The 23,495-nt window shown below is 40.8% G+C and overlaps 1 protein-coding gene across 1 annotated transcript in view; it reads left to right on the forward strand.

Moving 5' to 3' along the window:
- The first annotated feature begins 1,200 nt into the window (after positions 1 to 1,200).
- Positions 1,201 to 23,495, forward strand: part of LOC149436060 (selenocysteine insertion sequence-binding protein 2-like) — a 38,229-nt gene continuing 15,934 nt past the window's right edge. Inside the window, exons 1-8 of the mRNA XM_089662169.1 lie at positions 1,201 to 1,403; positions 7,009 to 7,169; positions 7,956 to 8,123; positions 10,973 to 11,083; positions 12,484 to 12,622; positions 15,353 to 15,522; positions 19,834 to 19,957; positions 21,847 to 21,985. Coding sequence (XP_089518295.1) covers positions 1,391 to 1,403; positions 7,009 to 7,169; positions 7,956 to 8,123; positions 10,973 to 11,083; positions 12,484 to 12,622; positions 15,353 to 15,522; positions 19,834 to 19,957; positions 21,847 to 21,985 — 1,025 coding nt within the window. The 5' untranslated portion in view covers positions 1,201 to 1,390. The remainder of the gene's footprint in view (positions 1,404 to 7,008; positions 7,170 to 7,955; positions 8,124 to 10,972; positions 11,084 to 12,483; positions 12,623 to 15,352; positions 15,523 to 19,833; positions 19,958 to 21,846; positions 21,986 to 23,495) is intronic.

The following is a 23,495-nucleotide window of genomic DNA, read 5'->3' on the forward strand; positions in this document are numbered from 1 at the left end:
GTCATTTTACATGGCCTAACACTTTGTGGCTGAGTTGCTGTTGTTCCCAGTTGCTTCCACTTTGTTATAATACCACTAACAGTTGACGGTGGAATATTTAGTAACAAGGATGGACTTATTGCACAGGTGGAAACCTATCACAATACCAGGCTTGAATTCACTGAGCTCTTGAGCGCTTGAGAACAACCCATTCTTTTACCCCTGGTTCACATCTATTCGGCCGTGTGGGCCGCGTTTTGCAAGGGCATGAGAGCCCATTCATTTGAATGCACTCCTGTACCCGTGACACACAGGGAAGAAGTCCCTGCATTTCTTTGGAAAACGTAGCCCACATGGGAACCTCAGTTCCCAGAACGGTTGTATTTTACAGTTCGGTGGACATTAGAACTAATGGCACCCGCCTGCAGGTCCACATTTCTCTGTGAGGGTTGCGGCTACACGGATTTTCGTGCAGATGTGAACCTAGGGTCACAAATGTTTGTAGAAGCAGTCTGCATGCCTAGGTGCTTGATTTTATACACCTGTGGCCATGGAGGTGATTGGAACACATGAATCCAATGATTTGGAGGGGTGTCCCAATACTTTTGGCAATATAGTGTATTTTTTAAAAACTGTCCATTTCAGTTTTGGTTTCGGCCAAATGCATCCTGAATTTTCGGTTTCAGTCCAGAATTCTCATTTCGGTGCACCGAAACGGCAAAAAAAAATGGTTGCAAAAATATCATGTGACATATGTGACAACCACCATTTTATTCTCCAGTGCCTCTGCATTCAGAAAACATATATTTGGGGGTTCTCATTTTTTAGCAAAAAGTAAAACGTAGAATTTAACATGTAAAAATTAAAGTTTTAAATCAAGAATTCACAAAAAAGGTTTTGGTTTTCTACTTTCAGCAGCTTTAGCAGTTGTCCAGTGCTTAACTTTCATACTAAAGTCAAATTCTTTGTTTTTAAATGAGAGCTCAAAACTAAGTGATAGAACTAATCGTCCTCAATTTCCCCACACCCTACGAACAGGCAAAAAAAAAACAGCGGTTTTGTCACTAGAGCACGACTCTCCTTGTAGTCCCGCCTCCAGACTTTATACTGGAGCTGGATGGCTGCGGCCATATTGTTGTAGCCACATTATGACAATTTAAACTGTGGGCTCCACAAAAATGTTTCCTCTCATGAAGACAACCAGGAAGTGCGCCTCTTCCGTGTTTACTATCATTTCCGAAATAATAGAAATGCGACCTAGTTGGACGTCATGGCAGTGAGCAGTAAGAAACTTACCTTGGTGTTTTTTCTCATGTCAGAGACATCGGTTATGGTGATCAGTAGATGACGTCTGTGCCCCGGGAGAGCAGCACTCGGAGGAAGAAGTGCCGCAGCAGTGCCCATTGCTGACATGCAGTCTGGGGGTGAGTACAACTCCTGGTTATCCCCCCCACATTATTGGGGGCATAGCTGACAACACTTCCACAGAGCAATCGTATCTGTGTTCACTGCTGTGTCTAGGCATTTCCCTAGTTATTCCTGGACTGACCTGTACAAAAGACAAAACTGGAAAGCTAAAACTTTTCTTTTTATTTGTAGTAGGGATGCTTTTTTATTTCTATGCCTCGTGTGTACCATTGGGGAAAATTCTTTTCACTTCCTGTCCCAGAGACTCAACAGGAAGTCTCCCAAAATGAGGGGAATTCCCCTCTTAGACAGTTGTCCCTTTTTTGGGAGATTTTCCTGATTTATTTCCCTCACTTCCTGTCCTAGGGTAGAACTCTAAGGTTAGGTTCACACTGGTCTACTATGCAATCCCATTGACTTCTATTGGATCCTGCAATTTTATGAAAGTGTATCAAAATCCTGAATGTTCCAAATCAGAATGCAAATGCTAATAGACCACCCGCCAGAAGGCACTTGAACCTGTGTGTAACCAGCACAAATAATCAGGCTGTGCTCAAACTGCAGCTTACCAACACAGCATAATATTTTGAATTTATTGTACCTGCCCATTAAAGCAGAACTTTACCCTTAGTCCTGGATCACATATATATGGCCGTGGTTTGCGAGAGCCCATTCATTTGAATGGACTCCCATCCCACACAAGGAAGAAGTCCCTGCACTTCTTCTGAAAACGCAGCTCACACGGGACCTCGGTTTCCAGTACGGTTGCATTTTCCAGTGTGGGCGGCGTGCCATTAGAACTAATGGCACCCGCCTGCGGGTCCATATTTCTCTGAGGTGCGGCTGCACGGATTTCGTGCGAATCCGCAGTGGCACCACCCGCACAGATGTGAACCTAGCCTAAGAGTTTGATAACAAGTATTCTTTTAAAGAGAAGTATGGCTTTTTTTTTTTTTTTTTTTTTTTTTTAAATCATACTTACCTAGGTGGATGTAGCATCAATCTGATGCTGCATCGGTGCTCCGCTGGCTCTAAGGGTGAGAACTGAATGATCAAATACCACTGATTGCTCAGTTCTCCCTGCCTCTCTGAACACAAAGTGGTGTCTGTCAGTCTCCACTGTCTGCTTTGGCCCCGCAGTGCTCACTGGAGCCCTGAGCGGTGGAGGGGCAGGGACAGCTGCTTTAGGTTATCAGCGGCTTGCTGAGAGGCCAAGCCAGGTGCTGGTCTAGGATCCTGGGTCGATCCTGACCATATGGTCTCAACCCTTCCCCAGCCTACACCGTCTCATGACATCAGCCGGGTCACAGGAGTTCAGAACAAACTGCATTCCTGTGAATCACAGAAGTACAGTCAAACGAGCTTTGGCTGTAATTTTCCTTTAACAAAAGAACATACATTCCAAATGAATAATTATGCTACCAAAGTTAGTGGGTGCTGTATATTGTTTGCTGCATCGCTCCTCTTCCTTCTTGCTGGAGGCTGCCATTTTGTTGAAGCTCAGAGCAGCCACTTCCTTCTTTAAGCACTTGCCCTCCGCCCTATAGCAGAAGTACTGCTACGGGGCAGCAAGGCTGCGCAAAATCACGTGTGTGTGTGTGTATATTTACGTGATTTGCATGTCTGGGTAGGGGGCACATGCACCATCCTACCCGCCCCACTATTGGCTGCTGGGGATGTCAATCTCCGGGTCCAATCTGGGATTTGGTCATCCTAGGTAGGGCTGAGGAGGGGAGAGATCTGTGTGTAAACACAGACCTCTCTCCTTTCAGCATGGACATGCTGCTTTGTATCTCTGCACACCAGAGATACAAAGCAGCATGTGTCTCCCAAGTAAAACAGCACAGAATATAAAATACACACAGCTAACCCTTTGATCACCCCAGATGTTAACCCCTTCCTGCCCAGTGTCATTAGTACAGTGTCATTGCTTTTTATTAGCACTGCTTTTTATTGTGTCACTGGGGATGCTCACCGCAGTCCCACTATAAGTCGCTAATTGCCGCCATTACTAATATAAAAAAAATAAAAATTCTAGTTTATATACCCCAATTTGTAGACACTATAACTTTCACGTAAACCAATTAATATACACTTATTGGGATTTTGTTTAGCAAAGACATGTAGCAGAATACATTTTGGCCTAAATTTATGAAGAAATTAAATTTTTTTTATTGGATATGTTTTATAGTAAAGTAAAAAATATTGTTTATTTATTTCAAAATTATTGGTCTTTTTTTTGTTTATAGCACCAAAACTTAAAACAGTAGAGGTGATCAAATACCACCAAAAGAAAGCTATATTTGTGGGAAAATAATGACATTAATGTAATTTTATGTACAGCGTTGCATGACCTCGCAATAAAGTAACGCAGGGACGCGTAGCAAAAAATGGCCTGCTCAGGAAGGGGGGATGGGTTGGAGGTGTTAAATCCAATGGAGAGCAAATGGTTAAAATTCTCTCCCTCTCCTTGGTCTAAAAAACTGTCATTTTCTTCAATTAAAATATGTACATTTCCAGCCTTGCCTGTATGTCTTGGCTCAGGTAGAAAGGAAAGCTGACAGAAGCTTTTGTTCTCATGCACGCAGGACATTTAAAAAACTCTCCTAGTAGCCCTCCTGGCAGCAGCGTTTTTGAAGAAAACACTTGATGCCTGTAAAAGTATTTAACCCTTTTACAAGCATTTAGGTATGTTTACAGGTGTCAAACACTTGGGCATTAATTCATTTAATTCTCCAGAATAACAATGTATTCTGACTATTGAAATGAATTACCATTCAAGCACTAAACCCGCCTAGTGTTAACATGCATTTAGGCACATTTAGATGCGAATAAAGGCGTCAGGTGTTTTCTCTGCCAAAAGCTGATGCTCCTGGACGCACTGGCCCTGGGATTTTTTTTTCCTGCCTATTATTATTATTATTATTATTATACAGTATTTATAAAGCGCCAATAGTTCGCTCAGCGCTGTACATTACAATGGGGGACAGAACAATAACACTACAATACAATGCAAAACATGAGGGAATCGAGGGCCCTGCTCTTTCCAGCTTACAATCTAGGAGATAAATGCTCCTGCCGCTAAAAGCTCCTGAAGGTCTATGTGTGCATGGGCACATAGGATAACATGGAGAACCGTTTACAAGAAGTAGAAAAAAATAAAAAAATACCCTAAAAGTGTCTGCAAAAACGCTCTGTATGCATGAGGCCTTATAGTGCTCAGACTCATAGCTATGCAACTGCCAGGGAGAAAATAGAATATCAGGGAGATAAGACACTTCTCTTGTAAGTTTAACTCTTTTGTGTTTCCCCGGCAGCACAATTTGTCCTGTCACCTCCTTCTTTTTTTTTTTTTTTTCTTTTTTTCTCCTTTCTGTAATCTGTGTTCTCTCTGCACAGTCTGTGTCATTCCTGTTGCTTTCTTTCTCTTTCATCAACAGTAAATCCTAAAGCTGTCAGCAGATCGGCCTCTAGTGGCTCTTATGTTAAGCACAGTGCTGGGAATAGAGAGCACTGGGCATGTGCAAAGCAGTGTGAATGTATGAAGATAAAAACTGAGTCTTTAGAACCACTTTAACCACTAGCCTACAGGGCACTTATACCCCCTTCCTGCCCAGGCCAATTTCCAGCTTTCAGCACTGTCACACTTTGAATGACAATTGCACGGTCATGCAACACTGTAACCATATGAAATTTTTATCATTTTTTTGTGACAGCTTTATTTTGGTGGTATTTAATCACATCTGGGTTTTTTATTTTTTCTTAAACAAACCAAAAACCGCTGAAAATTTTGGGAAAAAAAACATTTTTTCTTAGTTTTTGTTGTAAAATTTTGTAAATAGGTGATTTTTCTCCACTGATGTGCGCTAATGAGGCTGCAGTGATAGGCACTGATAGGCTGCACTGATGAGGAGGCACTGGTAGGTGGCACTGATGGGCATTGACAGGCATCAATGATGGGCACTGAAAGGCAGCACTGATATATGGCACTTAGGCGGCACTGACTGGCACTGTTAGGCGGCACTGATTGGCAGCAGTGATAGGTGGCACTGACTGGCACTGATGGGTGACCCTGAAAGGCAGCTCAGATGGGCACTGATATGTGGCATTGATGTGCACTGGTAGGCACTGATATGTGGCATTGATGTGGCACTGTTCAGCACTGGCAGCTGGCACTGATGGACACTGACAAGTGGCACTTCTGGGGCCACACTGATCATCAGGGCACACTGATCGTCAGTGCCCTGATGATCAGTGTAGATGTCCGCTCCGAGGAATGCTGATTACCGGCTCTCTTCTCCTCTCAAGCTGTCAGCGTGACAACTCGTGGGGAGAGAAATGCTGATAACCGGCATTTTGCTGTTTACATGTTATCAGCTGTGATTGGACACAGCTGATCACATGACCGAGCTGACATCTTCAGCTCTTTCCGTAGATCCATGATCCGCTGTGTCCGAGGGACACAGCGCACCGCCGATCGCCGCGCGCTGAGAATGGGAGGACGTCATATGACGTCCTCCCAGAACGAGAGAACCACCTTGCGCCCGTCATTGGACTATATGGCGGGCGGGAGGTGGTTAAGCTCCTTCTTTCCACTCTCACCTTCTTTCAGATTTTTTTTTCTTTCCCGATCCCCAACAATTGTTTTTTATGTGTCCCATTCACATTAAAACACTGGTGTGGTGCAGAAGAATGCAGACATGCTGCATTGCTCTGCAGGGCATCGCAATGTGCTGTTGTGCGTAGTTCATAAATGAAGTTTAAATTTGTCACACTTTAGTAAAGTAAAAGCAACTCCATAGGTATATTGTTTATACCTGATGGACCATTGTGTCAGCTGAAAATCACTTCACTAGTTCCCACTACTAAAGTGATAGCTGCAATCCTGTGGACCCTGTGCTTAGCAGCTTCCTTTCGCACACTGATCACAGGGAGTCGCTCGCTTGGTACCGCTGCCATTAACAGAACACCTTGTATTTTTCATTGAATACAAGACATTCTCTAGTTTGATGGTGGATATGCAATGCACTGAAACAGCGTATCTCGCTACTTGTCGCAACGAACGCTAGTGCGAGCACTTAAAAAAAAAATATGGGTTGATTTTCCCCCCCCCCCCCCTCCCATTTTCTTTCTCAGTGACAATTCCTCTATTCCTGTTATGATGAAAAAGCAAGGATTGTATTTTCGCTCACCTTTAGCTCCAGTGACAAAGTTGATACATTTCCCCAGTGGGCAGTGGGCCACAGACAGCAAAAATGAAAGGTTACCACGGGCTACTGTACTTGGCATTTCAGTCTGACATCTTCAGACCAGATGCGTATATCTGTGTTACAACCTGCTTATAGTCCTCATCATTTTGTCTGCATTAGAGCATCATTGTATTGCTAAAAAAGGTAATCATTGCATAAGGAGAACTATCTGCTCCAATCTTTTTCATGTGATTCATTTCGAGGACTGGCAGGTATTGTATTGTAAAGCTCTGAACAAACTGTTGGCGTTTATATAAATCCTGTATAATAATAATATTACCAGCCTCTTTTTCTATGTGCCCATGTATGCCTAGCCTTACTTTTTCTTATCACTTGCTAGTTGTTTAATTTTCTTTGTGCTTTTTCTCCCCAGATATTTCACAAGTGTCTTTTAGCAGCCCTTCTAGTCAAGAGACATGGGCCAGCAAAGTGAAACAACCTCCAAAAGCTAGGATCCCTCCAGCTACCGTCATGAAACCTGTATGTTATTCACCTAGTATTGCTATGGATTCAATATCACAGGGCTTTAACAAGGTATGTAGAAAAACTGGAATAGAGCTAAAACCCAAGCGTGGGAATCTGTTCAAGATACTATACCAAATGCTTATGTATTGGATTGCAACTTTATAGTATCTTAATCTGATACATTATACACACTGCTTTTTATTAAAGGGTTAGTCTGCTTATAGGTAATATTTTATAGGTGGTTTGAATTAGCCCCTGGCTTCTTGTATGCCTCGAATACTCCCAAGAGTGAGAGCTCCCTGCTATAATTTCTGATTCTGTTCTTGTCCAGCTGGAAGACCTAGATAATTTTACCTACCTTTTGCATTTTTTTTTCTCCTCTTGTTGCATTCCTTTTTAACTTAAAATTTATACAAAACTCAGCATTGGGAGTCAGAATCCCTGATTATGCCCACAGCAGCTGTGCATAATAGGTGTTCTCTTTAAAGTGGTTGTAAAGTTAAAACTTTTTTTTTACCTTCAGATTAGCGGTGGAATGCATTTAAAATCCTGTGAGCCACTATCTTCTGAGTTCATTAACATCAGCAGGTTTCAACTATTTATTGAAAAACTCTTGCCTTTGTACAGAACTTAAATTTTACACCTTACATTCTAATATGTAAATTGGATCCAACTATCTATGTAATTAACAACGAAATGCATTTCAGAATCTATACATATTTATGTGTCTCTGATTTCCAGAGACATTTAAAAACCTCCAATATATCTTGACTGTAGGGAACTCCTAATGTGCTGTAATGGTATTGATTGTCAAATAAAATGTAACAGTTTATTTAATGAACCATTTTTTCCTAGATGTTACCATCACCTAATTTGGATTCTGAATCAGAGGCTGAGGAAGTGGTTGCAAAGAGAAAGAGAAGGAAAAAGAAGAAAAATAAACAGAGGCCAAACAATGAATGCCCTGAAAATGTAAAGTCTGAAAATGAGAACATTGTTATACAGGAACCCCCAAAATTTCAAGTAAGATGTGAAATTATTAATGTTCATTTACCAGATTTTCAAAAACAAAAAAGCGTTTATCTCCTCACAAAATCAATAGGATGTGAATGGGGAAAAATACTAATAATATATTAGATTGGTTGGTTAATATGTGCTGTAATCTCTAGATCCAAAACACATGCATAAGCATTCTAAAACATCAACTCTTGAGTGAACCAAATAAATCAGTGAGATAAAGAATACAGTAAAATTAAACTTTCATGAAATAGCATAAGTCAAGTGTCCATTCATATATTTACATAAGGTAAATGAGTGAAGTGTCCATTAAATAACTGATCAGTCCAGTGATGTACTGATAGGTGACTTCTTATTCATGTTCCCAGGAAACGCATGCAATAAAGGGGATGCACTAATCCTTTACCATGTATACTGAGGTTGGCAACTTACCAGATGCCTATCTTAACCCAGCGTGTTCAGTGTACACACAACATCAGCATATTGGAGAGAAGTGGGGAAAAAAACAGCAGAGACTCTTGCAATATTCAGATGATACAGAGAGGGGTATCAACCCCATATAACCTAAAAAGAAGAGAAAAGATCACTAGCATAGTGTGATATGTTTAATGGAATCAATATAAGTACATGAAAGTATTGCACATTTACCAGAATTTACCAGTGTATGCTTGACATTTTCTTCTTTTTTTTTTTTTTTTTTTTCCTTCATTTTAAAAGATTCAGCTGATCACATACAAATTCTGCTTTGATTTGGTTTGTCGAAGCCAGTGAATTGTACCAATGACTATGCAGTGTGTGCCATGTTTTTTAATATTGTAGGTTAAATGGATTGTTTTGTTAGACAATCACACTACACAAATGGGGCTTTTTGGATGACTTAAAGTGGTTCCAAGGCCTAAACATTTTTTTACTTGAATGCATTCTCTGCATTAAGACAAAAAAATGTTTAAGCATCAATACCCCCCAACCCCACCTACCCCTTATACTTACCTGAGCCCTCACTTGATCCAGCACTGTGCCCATTTGGAGCGGCTCTGTCTTCTTTCCCTGCTCTCACAGGATAGACTGAGCCATTGGCTCCCGCCGCTGTCAGTCAGATTCTAGACAAGGGGGTGGGGGTGCTCCATGCTGTCTTTGTCTGTAGACTTGGGCAGCGCAGCTCGCAATTGAGCCTGCATGAGTGCCCCCATAGGAAGCAGCTTTCTATGGGGACATTCGCTGAAGAGGAGGAGCCAGAAGTACCAGTGGGGGACCCAAAAAGAGCAGGTTCGGGGGCCATTCTGTGAAATTATTTGTGCACTGATTGTGGAAGCCTCCCTTTTAAACACTTTCCTGAGTACATTTTCAATCCAGTGCTGTCCAGTCTGCTGCAGTTGTTCCTCCCTCAGTGGGCAGTCATTGGCTTCTACTACTGCCAGTCAAATACTGTGAGGGAGAGGCAGGCAGGGCCAAACAAAGCTGTATGTTTATAGATGCATACAGCCTGGCTTGGGAGTGAACCCGTGTGTCTGCCCCCATAGCATGCACTTGTTATGGGGTCAGACACAGAAGAGGAGGAGCAGAGAGTGCTGGCAGGAGGAACACAGACGTTGAGGTGGAGATTCAGGGTCATTTTGTGCAATACCTTTGCTCTGAGTAGGCAAGTATAACATGTTTGTTATTTTAATTTAAAAAAAAATCTTTGCAATCACTTTATCACTTGCGTTTAACATCTGAATTGGCTGAATGGAGCAGGGACTGCTTTAAATGGCATGACATACTCTGTAGTGACAAGTAACATGCAGTCATTTCTGATTTCTCTGCATGCTCCTTGTTGGTGGACTGCGATGCCTTTGAAAGTAAAGCAGGCTCACCATTTTACATCTAAAGTCAAAACCATGTAACAAACCGTGCATAAAAATGGGAAAAATTAAAGGAAAATTTAATTTTTCAAATTCTTTGCTAATAAAGTGTTGCTAAACCTAAGACCCTGCATTCACTATATCTGGTCTTCCAGTACACAGAACGTGGAAATGCAATTATTTTAGTAAATATAAACTGCTAAATACATTTTCTCATCAGCAGTTAGAGCAGTCTTGTGACTTCTAGCAGTGTCCAGCAGAGCACTGGTTTAAAGCTTGTAGGAGGAGTTTCCATTCTCCCCTGATTGTCCTATGAGGCTGCATAACCCCTGGCCCTCTGTCTGGACAGTGCTGATTGGCCCTGTGCTGATCGCATGCACCGTCCCAGGTAAAAAAAAAAAAAACTCTATTAATACCAAACTGAGCATGTGCAGCTTGTCCCCAAGGCTCTGTTCTATCAACAGATGGATTGGAGACAGTAGAAGAAGGGTTTGATCAGAGAAGACAGGATCAAACATCCTTTTTATACAACATGGAGGATTAACCCCTTAGGTTCCATGGGGAATTTAACAAGCATGCTTTACTGCATATACAGACTGGTTTTTTTTTTTGTTTGTTTTTTTTTGTGGGTTTAGTACCACTTTAATTTCTGATAAAACTAAGAAAACAATATATATATTCAAATCTGCTACTACAATAAAGGTTAGGTTCACCTTTTAAAATAAATGATAAACTCACATGTTTGTGCAAGTAAAAAAAAAAGTGCTTTTATTATTTTTTTATTTGATTTTTTTTTTCTCAGCAGCCTGCAGAACATTGCACCCAAAATCAGCGGATCATAGTTGCAATGTCAGACTCCTGCAAACTCTCCCTCCACCTTTTCCATTTGTCACATATCGTAAAACCAACTTCTTTAAATTTAAAATCCTAACATAACTTCTCAAATTATCAAGCATGGGCACTCCTGCTGTTTATTTCATATGATTATCATGCACAGCCTTTTTCTCCCAAAAGGATGATGAGGAATTCCCTGACTTGGTGTCTTCTACTGGTTTTGCTGAAAGAGGTTTAAGACCTGAAAATAGAAGTTATTCTAGTTACAGCTGGGGACCTCGAGAGGCATTGGTAAGAAAGTACATTTTAGAAAGTGTTTTACTGTAACACATTTATCTGAACTCCTCAAACATCCCCAAGGTAAAAATGAATGAGGATTTTTTTTGTTCTTTCTGCTGTAAAATCTTTCTTGTTGAGTTGGGGGACACAGATCCCAGCTGAGGTTTCTATTTCTGTCTTGCCTTCTTTATTACATGTTTATTGCTATGTTTTTTGTTTTTTTTTAATTACTTTCTCTGTGATTTTCTAGTTGCTCTCTTCCCCCCCCCCCCCCCCTTTTTTTTTTTTTTTTTTTTTTTTATACGTCTGTGCTACAAGGCAGGAGTATAACACACAGAGGAGAATAAAGTTGTCTTGGTGTCCATCCTGTAATGGGTAGGGCATGTACGTCAGGTTAAGTCTGTGTTCCCCAAAAGTTTTTATTGTAAGCACAAAAAAGCTTCTTCATGACACTTTGGTATTGTTTATTACTACAGCACTGCAAAAAAAACCATACTATGAGGTCACACAGAAATATTTTTGATGCAACAATGTGAGTGAATTATAGTTCACTCCCATATATAGTGAGTGATCAGTATAGTTTGGCATTTGGATGCCAGCTTTTATGTGATATTATAAAAGCAAATAAAACAAAAATGTAAGCAATGCTGTCCGAGGTTAGTACTTCCGCCTGGCAGCACTAGGGTCATCGATTTGAGTCCCTACCACAGCACTACCTGCCTGCAGAGTTCATATTTTCCCTGTGCCTGTGTGGGTTTCATACGGGTACTTCAGTTTCGTCCCACACTCCAAAGACATGCTGGTAGGTTACTTGACTTCTGTCTAAATTGGACCCAGTAGGTGTATGTTTGAATGTGAGCTATGGACCTTTTAGATTGTAAGCGGCCTGCGGGCATGGACTGATGTGAATGTACAATATATATAAAGCACTGTGTAAATTGACTGCGTTATAAAAGTACCCATAATAAAAAAAATATAATAAGCTTAATACACTATTAAATGAGAAAAGGTAATAGAGTGGACATCCATTTATACTTAAAGTGGATGTGCCACCAGAACAAGGTCCAAATTTCCCTTGATTTTGGAGTGATTCCCTCTCATTTTGTGTTGTATCTGCCGTATAGGAAGTGATGGGACATCCCCCTAACAGAACACAGTAAAAATAAACACTTATACTGTATCCAAAACTAAAAATATGTTTTAAGGGGTATTTCACTTTTCAAGGAAAAAGTTTCTTCTTGTGACATTTTTGAATTATTTATTCTATAGTAAGGTGAGGCCAATGGGCAGCGTGAGTCCTTAATTTTACTTTGAAACCATTGCAGAAGGTAACCAGACACCTAGTACAAAGCTGATCTGTGAATCTTGGCTGGAACTGACCTAATATATCTTTAAATCCCTAAATCTACCAGGAATCATCAAAGACAAAAGGCAGTGGAAGGAAGAGCAAAACTCCTGTACAGCTGGATTTAGGAGGCATGCTGGCAGCACTGGAGCAGAAACAACACATGGATAAAACCAAACCTTCTACTAAGCCAGTCATCTTATCTGGTAATTGGCATATCTTTGTTTTTTCAGAAGTCTTTATACAGTTCATTGAATCATTTTTAGTCTTCATTTACACAGGTGCATAGAGCCATATCTCAGTGTAGTGGGTTGTGTTTATTCACCAGGGGAATTTCAAGTGTTTTCTGCAGCTAGCCTGTTAAAGCATTGCCACACTGGGAGATGCAGTGGATGTACGGATCTTCCTGCACATGCCAATGTTTAAATGTGCATCCATTTCTATGCATCAGTTCCTGTACGCATGTAAACACTGGCGTGTGCAAGGAGATCTGTAAAGCCACTGCTTCACTCAGCATGTCATTGCTTTAACAGGGTGGCTGCACAGAACAGCTGTTATTGCCCAGACACATAAACACAAACCTTTGCATAGTTTATGTGCCTGTGTCAATGAACTTTTGATGTGTTCCTTGTCCTCCTTTTTCATATTTTATTTTTGACGCCATCTGTTGCAAGATTCACCTGAATACCCTGCAATGAAATTTTGGGGCTCTTGGAGAATTTTTAGCATCAGTTAGCTGTTAGCTGAATTTGCTGGGCCAGCCCGTCCTGGACAAATTAGCAGTTTGTTTGAAATCTGTGCCATTTGTAGATTATTTTCCTTACAGTAGAATGATGGACTTAAATAATTTGGCAATTTGTTTATCCCTTTCTGAGTGCCATAGAGAACTATTTTTATCTTGGCATGATGAAACCACAAACAATAATCCCAAAGAGAACTTTAGACCTTAGATATCCAAGGTTTAAATAAGGAAGGTTTCACCTGCATTCACCTAAGGAGGTTCTAAGCAATGAATGGCAAACCTGTTTAAACGTTTCAGCACCTAAAAAAGTTATTCTAAAAATTTTAAAGTGGTATTAAACCTAAAAGTACACTTGTATTGTATTGTATTGAATCTTACTAATTCTTAGATGTGATGGCTGCATTTATTTATTTATTTTTTAGGCCGCCTTTTTTATTTTCATCTGGCCAGTAAATCTGTTATTTTTCAATAGAACAAGCTGTCCTGCACATGTAGTAGTTAGAGGTTTGAGGCAAACTATTTAACTGCTTCTGGACCGCCCACAGTTTATGTACTGTGGATGGGCGGCACAAGCAGGCTAAGCGACATAGCTATGACCACCAGACACACTGGTTTGCAGCTCCTGGTACCTGGCTACTTTTGATTAGCTGGGGAATCGTGATTATTATGAGATCACGATGTCAACAATGCTGTGAATGCATTTCATTCATAACAGTAGTGCTGTAGTAGTGCTATCACATGGTAGCTGGGCCAATCGCAGCACCCTGTGCCATGCGATAGCTGTGGGCCAAGCACAGCACACAATATTAATCACAGCTGTTATGAATGTAACCCGTCCATTACAGTGTGAAACATTGCTGTTACAGTGATCATTGCTGTAACAGCAATCAAAGTGTTTGGGAAAAAATCCCTGATAACACCCCCTTCCTCTTTCCCTCAAGTAGTACTGTGTTACTATGGTGACACTGAACTATTCTGATGTAAGTATGAAAAAAAAAAAAAATAGTGAATTTGTTTTAACATACTGTCACCAGTCAGTGTCCCTGGTATCCACCACACAAGTCATATGATGCTGTACTGCACTGGTTGACAGTATAAAAAACAAAATTGTGAACAAAAATCACATTTTATGTGTTTCTTCATTTTCGAAAAAATTACAGCTTCGCAAAACTTGCTATGACTCTTACTAAATACTCTGGACTGTCTACTTTCCAAAAAGGGACCATTTGGGGGTTATTTGTATCGTCCTGGCATTTTAGTGCCTCACAAAATGAGATCGGCCATCAGTACATCAGGATTGATCAATTTTTAAATAAATATATATATATATATATATATATATATATATATATATATATATATATATATACACACCATAGTTTGTAGACGCTATAACTTTCACACAAGCCAATTAATATACACTAATTGGGATTTTTTTTTTTAACAAAGACATGTAGCAGAATATATTTTGGCCTACGTTCATGAGAATTTGATTTTTTTCATTAGATATGTTTTATAACCGCAAGTAGAAAATATTGGTTTTTTTTGTATTTTCAAAATATTCTGTCTTCCCTTTTTTTTTTTTTTTTTTATTTATAAAGCAAAAAATAAAACAAAAGCAATGGTAAGAGAGTGCTTTATTTCTGTGAAAAAATAATGTAAATTTTCATTTGGACAGTGTTGCATGACCACACAAATGTCCGTTCCAGTAGTGCAGTGCTGAACAGCAAAAAAAATGGCCTGGTCATGAAGGGGGTAACACTGACAGGGTGCTTACAATGATCAGCTTTTATTAATTTTATATAAAACCTTTATCACAAAGGGAACAAACCTGTTGCTGTAACTGCTTAAAAAGTGCTAACTGGAGTTTGGCTTTAATTTGTTTAGTGTATCTAAAATTAATGCAGCCATGACATCTAGTGATTGGTATACATTTTTGGTTTTAGGTTAACACTGCTTTAAGCATTGCTATATTAATTGACATACACTATATGAAAAACAGTTGTGGACACCTGATCATCACACTTGCCTACATAGCCAAAGTCTGTGGACACTTCTTCAAATTAAGAGTATTTACAGCATGCAAATTAATTTTAGACAATTGTGTGCTTCTAACATTGTAATAGTGGTTTAAGGAAAACCTTTCCCAAAACATCACGTTTCCATGTGTTTTTATGATAAATTTGTATTCTAGTTGGTGGTGGTGTTCCTGTGCTATCCAGAGAGCCCAACAATACACCTAAGAACCCTCAGGCAAAGCAAGGCCAAGCTCCTCACAATCCTCTTGATTCTAGTGCTCCTCTGGTCAAGAAAGGAAAGCAGCGAGAGGTGCCCAAAGCCAAAAAACCAACTTCCCTGAAAAAGGTTCGTATTCGCTGATATTGGAACTCTGCTTCTCTGCATGTAAATAAAACATTTCTTTGAACATTTTAAGTTCATTAAAGGTCAATATACATAAAATGTAAGGGAAAAAAAATAGGAGAAGGCAATCCAGAGGAGGAAAATCTGGCTTCCAATATGCATGGACTTTATTGGCACACCACGAGACACTATTATATAAAATCAAAGTAAGTGTATTATAATATTATTAAGATATACCAACACATATTTAAAAAAGGGGAAAACACATATTCAGAAAATTGTATCCTTGAAAGGTAAAACCATACAAGGATTTCAGGCTAGCTAGTGTACCATTCCAGTAGAGGGTATATGTATGGTTTTAGCTTTCCAGGATACATTCTTCTGGATATGTGTTTTCCCTTTTCTTTTAATATGTGTTGTTATATTTTAATAATTGTAATAAACTTACTTTGATTTTGTACAGTAGCGTCCCGTGGTGTGGCTTTAAGGTTTGTACATATTGGAAGCTGGTGGAGAGTTGTCTGCTTTTCCTATTTTTTTCCCTTGATAATTTTAGATGTGGCACTTTGAAAGTCCTTACTATTCTATACATAAAATTTAGTTTTGATTTGTATATTCAGAAATGCATATGTAAAAAATATTACTGAGATTTGACATGCGCCTTATTGCTGAACACATGGGACACATGAAGCAATAAAAGTCAGTCAGTTGTTTATAAACATATTTGCAAAGATATTGCTTAGTTCTCTTTTTTTTTTTTTTAAATGAAGTTCTCCTGGAAGTGCAGAATGGGCATTTGTAGTAAAGCTCTTGCAGGTGATTTGTTTTCGGATCTTCATCTTCAAGTATGGGTCCCAGCATGTTTATGACACCTGTGTCCAGTTCTTACACCCTTCTGGATGTAGGCAGTACATGTTGTAGGCTTCACAAACAGCAAAGTAAGATCAAAGAGTAGAACACAGTTGCTGGAGAGTTGAGGGCAACTGTAATTAACACACTATACAGTGCTATGACCCTAAACTACCAGTTTGCACATTTAATCATTTGCTTGTCATGCTCTTCTTTACGCCTTGTTTAACCACTAGCCTACAGGGCACTTATACCCCCTTCCTGCCCAGGCCAATTTCCAGCTTTCAGCGCTGTCACAATTTGAATGACAATTGCGCAGTCATGCAACACTGTACCCACATGACATTTTTTTTGAGCCAGATAGAGCTTTCTTTTGGTGGTATTTAATCACCTCTGGGATTTTTATTTTTTCTTAAACCAAAAACCACTGAAAATTTTGAAAAAAAAGGTTTTTTTAGTTTTTGTTATACAATTTTGTAAATAAGTGATTTTTTTCTCCTTCACTGATGTGTGCTAATGAGGCTGCAGTGATGGGCACTGATAGGCTGCACTGATGAGGAGGCACTGGTAGATTGCACTGATGGGCATTGACAGGCATCACTGATGGGCACTGAAAGGCAACACTGATACATGGCACTGATTGGCGGCACTGATGCGTGGCACTGATTGGCAGCACTGGTAGGTGGCACTGACTGGCACTGATGGGTGACATTGAAAGGCAGCTCAGATGGGCACTGATATGTGGCATTGATGTGCACTGGTAGGCACTGATATGTGGCATTGATGTGGCACTGATGGGCACTGACACATGGCCCTGATGGACACTGACAGGTGGCACTTCTGGGGCCACACTGATCATCAGGGCACACTGATCATCAGTGCCCTGATGATCAGTGCACATGTCCCCTCCGCGGAAAGCCAATTACCGGCTCTTCTCTTGAGCTGTCAGCGTGACAGCTCAATAGGAGAGAAATGCCGATACCCGGCATTTTCGTGTTTACATGTGATCAGCTGTGGTTGGATACAGCTGATCGCATGACCGAGCCGACGTCTTCTGCTCTTTCTGTAATCCACTGTGTCCGAGGGACACAGCGCACCGGCGATCGCTGCGCGCTCCCTGAGCTGCGCATGCGCAGTGAGAATGGTATGACGTCCTATCAGAACGAGAGAACCACCTTGCGCCCATCATTGTACTATAGGGCGGGCGGAAGGTGGTTAAACAGCCCCCAACCCTGTATCTTTAAATGCACTGTTGGAAAAAGGTAGCTGAGCCTGCTTGTGCCAGGGCATCATTGAGCAATGATGTAATGTTGCTGTAATGCAAAACAAATTAACATGCAGACCTCTAGTTGATCACACCATGTGCAGAGATGTGAGTTTTTCTGCACGTGTTCTGCATGGGCACAAAAAAAAAAAAATTGTTCTCAATGTGCCCTGTTCACACCACAACACTAGTATAGTAGATAAATGTTGTATGTTCCTCCTGCGCTTAATGGAGTGCCTATAGTACAAAGCAGCTAGCACTCAGACTGATACCAACAGTAAAGTAATGCATATGTAGGAAGGTAGTGCAATGCTCAATAACACTCTTATATATAAAAAAAAAAAATGGCAGATACGTTGGAATAGACTAATACTGCAATAAAATGTCATATACTGAAAGCAAATAAACAATGAATAAATACAATATCGTGATAGATATTAATCACTAGCAGTAACCGTGCCCCCCTCACTCCCACTCTATCCTGATCCTGATGAAGTCACGTGTACAGTGACGTAACGCGTAAATACGCGAGGACGCAGCATCCGGAACGCGGTGATGCACTTCCGGTACAGCCGCCATCTTTCTATACCCAGGAAATAGGCACTTTTCCCGTGCAGTACACCCATGCATGTGTGGAGGAAGCAATCCATGTGACATTCCTATGTAAGTGCAATCCTTTTGTTCTCCAATAAAACGCACTTTACTTTGGCATACTACACTATCAGAGTTTTTTATATATATCCTACAACATCTGGATGAGTGGTACACCCAGCGGTGATCAGGAGCCAGGGTATCCAGCTTACCATCCCCAACAGATGAGATGTCTGGAGGAGCTTACCTGACAGCATTGGATAAAGATCCTGTTAGTGATCTTGAAGGCGCATAAGCCCATTGGGTCGCAGAGTGAAGGTGAGGGGGCAATTCAGCCAGAGGAGGAGAGTCACGCACCAGCACTGAATGTTCTGTGTTAATGTACACAATGCATGAAGTTTTACTGTGTTGAAACACCATCACTTACCTTGTGGACTGTGCTTACCCACTTTGACTAGCTGTACCCACCTTACACTTTACAGAGTGGGAGTGAGGGGGGCACGGTTACTGCTAGTGCTTAATATCTATCACGATATTGTATTTATTCATTGTTTATTTGCTTTCAGTATGACGTTTTATTGCAGTATTAGTCTATTCCAACGTATCTGCCATTTTTTTTTTTATATATGAGTGTTATTGAGCGCTGCACTACCTTCCTACATAAACACTAGTATAATGCAGATTTTTTTCTGCGCCGGAATCTGTAGACCTGGTTCACACTGAAGCGATGTGGGAAAGACTGCGAATCCTGTGCGTTTCCCACACTGCATTGCAATCACTTGGCATTCATGCAGTGTAATGTGGGTGTCAATGTTAAATAATGACACCCTGAAACAGATTGCAAAACGCGATGCAAATGACAGAAATCGCATTGCATGGGTGAGAACACCCATGCAATGCGATTCAGGTGCTGGTAAAAAAAAAGGGTCCTGCACCTTTTTGGTGAGGATGCAATGTATGGCTCAAATTGCACCGCACAGACATTGCATGTAATTTGCACAGGAATGCAGTGTGATTCCTGCGCGAATTACATGCAGTGTCCCGCACCGCATTAGTGTGAACCCAGTCTAAAACTCACTGAAACAAACATGAAAACTTGTGTCTGCAAGTAAAATCTACATATCAGTTTTTCTGCATGTATGTTGTGAATAATGCTTTAGACTTTCTGCCCTGTAATGCACAGTGCCACTTTTGCAGTGTAAATGTTATATCCTTCTTTTGGAGTGCGGTTTGAGGTAAGACAAAAACCAGGGGTGTCCAACCTTTATAGGTTGGGAAGATAAAACCTATAAAAGTCCAGTAAAGAGACACTGTCAAATTTTTATTTGCCAGCATTTGTTTGCTAGGTGTACACGCATTTTTACAAAACCATTTCCCCCAAAACTTCGCCATTTTTAAGTAAGTTATGATTTTGTGTTGGGCTCAATCTATAGCTGTCTTGGGCGCATGCAGCGTGTGGGCTGCCAGTTGGACACCCCTGACATAAACAAATAGGCAGTCTTTATTTGCAAGGGCAGAGCATTCTTCAAGGAGTAAAGTTTCATCACGTGAACCTTTTTGGTTAACTTCCTGTAATGTACTGTATATATTTTACTTTTTCACATCTTCAGATTATTTTGAAAGAAAGAGAACAGAAGAAACAGCAGCAGCCTTCTGTGTCCCAGGATGAGGGAACAGTAGAGTGCGAGGATGTGTCTGAACAGTCTTTTGGTTCTTCAAGTTCGGGAGATCTGGGTATCTCACGTTACATTTTTTTATTATATTTGTAAAAGAATAAGAAAATGCACCTAACACATTAACAATACCCCTCACAGGTCTTGTCATTGCATAGATTTGCCATCTTATTTCAATGAACAAGTTTATACCCCTATTCAGAATTTTCCAAGAAGTAATCATGTAGCATAAATGCCTCCCTGTAAGAGCCCATTCACAAAGCATGCGCTTTAATATGCCTTGACTAAGGCGGTCAGTTCATTTGAATTACCAGCCTAACAGGCCAAAAATGTTCAATTGTTGGTAGTGCACAGCAGCACATATCAATCTGCATTAGGCTGCTTTTATACTGTTCCACCGCAAAAACATGGTAAAAATGCATAGGTTTTTTTTGTGCGCTTATTGTTGCCTGCACCTGTGAAAAGTGGACACGTGACTCAAGGGCACCAAAAATGCAAACGCTGTGCTTTTTTTTTTTTTTTTTTTTTTTTTTTGTGTTGGGAGTTGAGCTTTTGGTGCAGTGGTATGAATGGGCCCTAATACCAGAAGCAGAGTCCTAAGGCGTGTACTTCTTTTATATAAAAAATTATACATGTCTCCCCAGCACAGTCTCAAGAGCATGGAGGAGATTCCAGGAGACAGGTAGTTACTCTAGGAGAGCTGCACAGGGCCATAGAAGGTCCTTAACCCATCAGCAGGACCGGTATCTGCTCCTTTGTGCAAGGAGGAACAGGATGAGCACTGCCAGAGCCCTACAAAATGACCTCCAGCAGGCCACTGGTGTGAATGTCTCTGACCAAACAATCAGAAACAGACTTCATAAGGGTGACCTAAAGGCCTGACGTCCTCTAGTGGGCCCTGTGCTCACTGCCTGGCACCATAGAGCTTGATTGGCATTTCCCATTGAACACCAGAATTGGCAGGTCTGCCACTGGCGCCCTGTGCTTTTCACAGATGAGAGCAGGTTCACCCTGAGCAAATGTGACAGACATGAAAGGGTCTGGAGAAGCCAAGGAGAACATTTTGGTGGTGGGTCAGTTATGGTGTGGGGAGACATATCCATGGAGGGATGCACAGACCTCTACAGGCTAAACAGTGGCACCCTGACTGCCATTAGATATTGGGATGAAGCCCCCATGCTTTCCTGACCTAGATCCAATAGTACACCTCTAGGATATTATGTTTCGGTACATCTGACGCCACCAGGTTGCACCTCAGACTGTCCAGGAGCTCAGTGATGCCCTGGTCCAGATCCTGGAGGTAATACCCCAGGACATCATCTGTTGTCTCATTAGGAGCATGCCCCGACATTGTCAGGCATGCATTCAAGCACTTGGGGGCCATACAAACTACTGAGTACCATTTTGAGTTGTTGCAATGAAAGTTCAGAAAAATGGACTAGCCCGCTGCATCATTTTTTCACTTTGATTTTCGGGGTGTCTTTGAATTCAGTCCTCTGTAGGGTGGTGATTTTCATTTTCATCAAACTGAGGCATCCTTGCGCTCCTAACACATTACTCAGTCCATATCAGTATAGGTATCCAGCATGATATTTTTCCCCTTTTGAGTGTTCCTTAAATTTTTTTGAGCAAAGTATTTTGGTCATTTGCTATAGGTTAAAGCTTTTTGTCTTACTGTGTAAAGGCTCTAACATCTTGGCCTGCAAATGTTTTACATAGAACCATTCACATCGGTCTAACATGGCTACCGTACTAAAAATCAAAATAACCTCCCAGTGTGTTTTTAGCTTGAGGAGGAAATGTACAGTGTCCCAGGTGGGATTCAGACCCAGCATTTGAGCTGCTAGGCAAGAGTGCTAGCCACTATGCTGTCTAGTTGGAGGTCATGTTCAGTTCACAATCATGTTTTAATCAGATATCTTGTAATGTCCATCCCCTCTCTTATTTCAGAGAAGGAAATTGAGCCGAATGGTGGTTGCTCTGCTTCAACAAATGAATATTCAAAAAATCTTTATGATACCACCAGTATTGTTCCTGTTCATCAACCGAGTACCAACCTCCTAAAAATTCATAGTAGAAGATTTAGAGAGTAAGTTCTTTGATTTAAAATGTTTTGTATATCTAAAAGATGTTTTAGGTTCACCTTTTGTAAGATGACCGTGCTTTATAGCTCTTGCTGTTGTTCATCATTTGAAAGAAAACTGCATTAGAGCAAATTGGATCCATTTGGTTAAACCTGCTAATCACATGACATACTTCCAACCTCATGCCACTTTTGATCTTGAGCCCAACCAATACATTTTGCCCCATTCAGACACTAAACTCTGACCCACTCTTTTTCCAAGTGGACCCTGAGAAATACTAGAAGAGAACATTAGGAAGGAGACATTTGTATGTGGCATATGTTTTGTATTGATACAGGATTTATAAATTGTAACAATAATTGTTAATAATAACACTTCTACTACTTCTAAACTTCTCAGTATAACCTGCTCTTTTGACCTGAAGCAATGGATACTTGCTGCTACTCACTCTGATGGCAACACCCTTGACATTGTATTCTGCTACATATGCACACTGTGCAACCTCTCTAACAATCCTTTTCCTCTCTCTGATCACCAATTTATCACTTTCACTCTCTCCCTTTCTTCCACCACCTCTTTCTCCAACTGCCTAATAATTACACATAGCAACTTTTGCCACTTTAACCCTTCTTTTTTCTGTTCTGCTACTGACCCTCTTTGACAAAATCTCACCCCTGTCTTGCCTCAATCTAGCCACTTCTGTCTACAATAGATCCCTGGATGCAGTCACCCCCCCCCCCCCTCACTAAAAACAGAATCCAACCCTGGCAAACCAGTGACACTAGAAGTCTCAAAAAACATACCCTCACTCGAGTGTCTGTGGCGTAAGACTAGGTTCTAAAAAGACTTCAACCGATATAAGTCTGCCCTCCAAAAACACAATTCTTGCCTCAATGCTGCCAAGGATACCTATTTTTTCCACTCATTAACTTCTCATCTAATCCCTGTCAATTCTTGTCTACCTTTAACTCTACTTCGTCCTCCACTGCTTCCACCCAGTAACTCACTGACCAGAAGATTGCCAGTCACTTCAAGAATAAGATTGATACATTTCATCATGAAATCTCCATTGTACAGATACCTCACCCACTTAACTCCCCTTGTCCACAGGAAAACTCAACACTTCCCTTATTCAGCCCCACTTGAATAGATGAGGTTTCTAAACTTTTTTTTTTTTTTTTTAACGCCCACCTAACTACCTGCCCCCTGGACCCTGTTCCTTTGCAAATATTGCGGTCACTATCTGGCTCTAACCTCTAACTCACATCTTCAATCTTGCCCTCTATTCTGGCATCTTCCCCAACTCTCTAAAGCATGCACTAGTCCCCATCATACTTCATACTTAAAAAGCCTTCCTGGGACACCTCCAATCTTAACCTACGCCCCATCTCCTTGCTTTCCTTTTCCTCCAAACTCCTTGAACGCCTGGTCTACAACCAGCTGAGTGACCACCTCATTAAGAATAACGGTATTGATCCCCTTCAGTCTGGATTGCGCCCTCAACACTCCACAAAA

The sequence above is a fragment of the Staurois parvus genome, unplaced genomic scaffold (genome assembly GCF_062004578.1).
Source record: "Staurois parvus isolate SC_StPar_1 unplaced genomic scaffold, SC_StPar_1.0 ptg001432l, whole genome shotgun sequence".
Lineage (NCBI taxonomy): Eukaryota > Metazoa > Chordata > Amphibia > Anura > Ranidae > Staurois > Staurois parvus.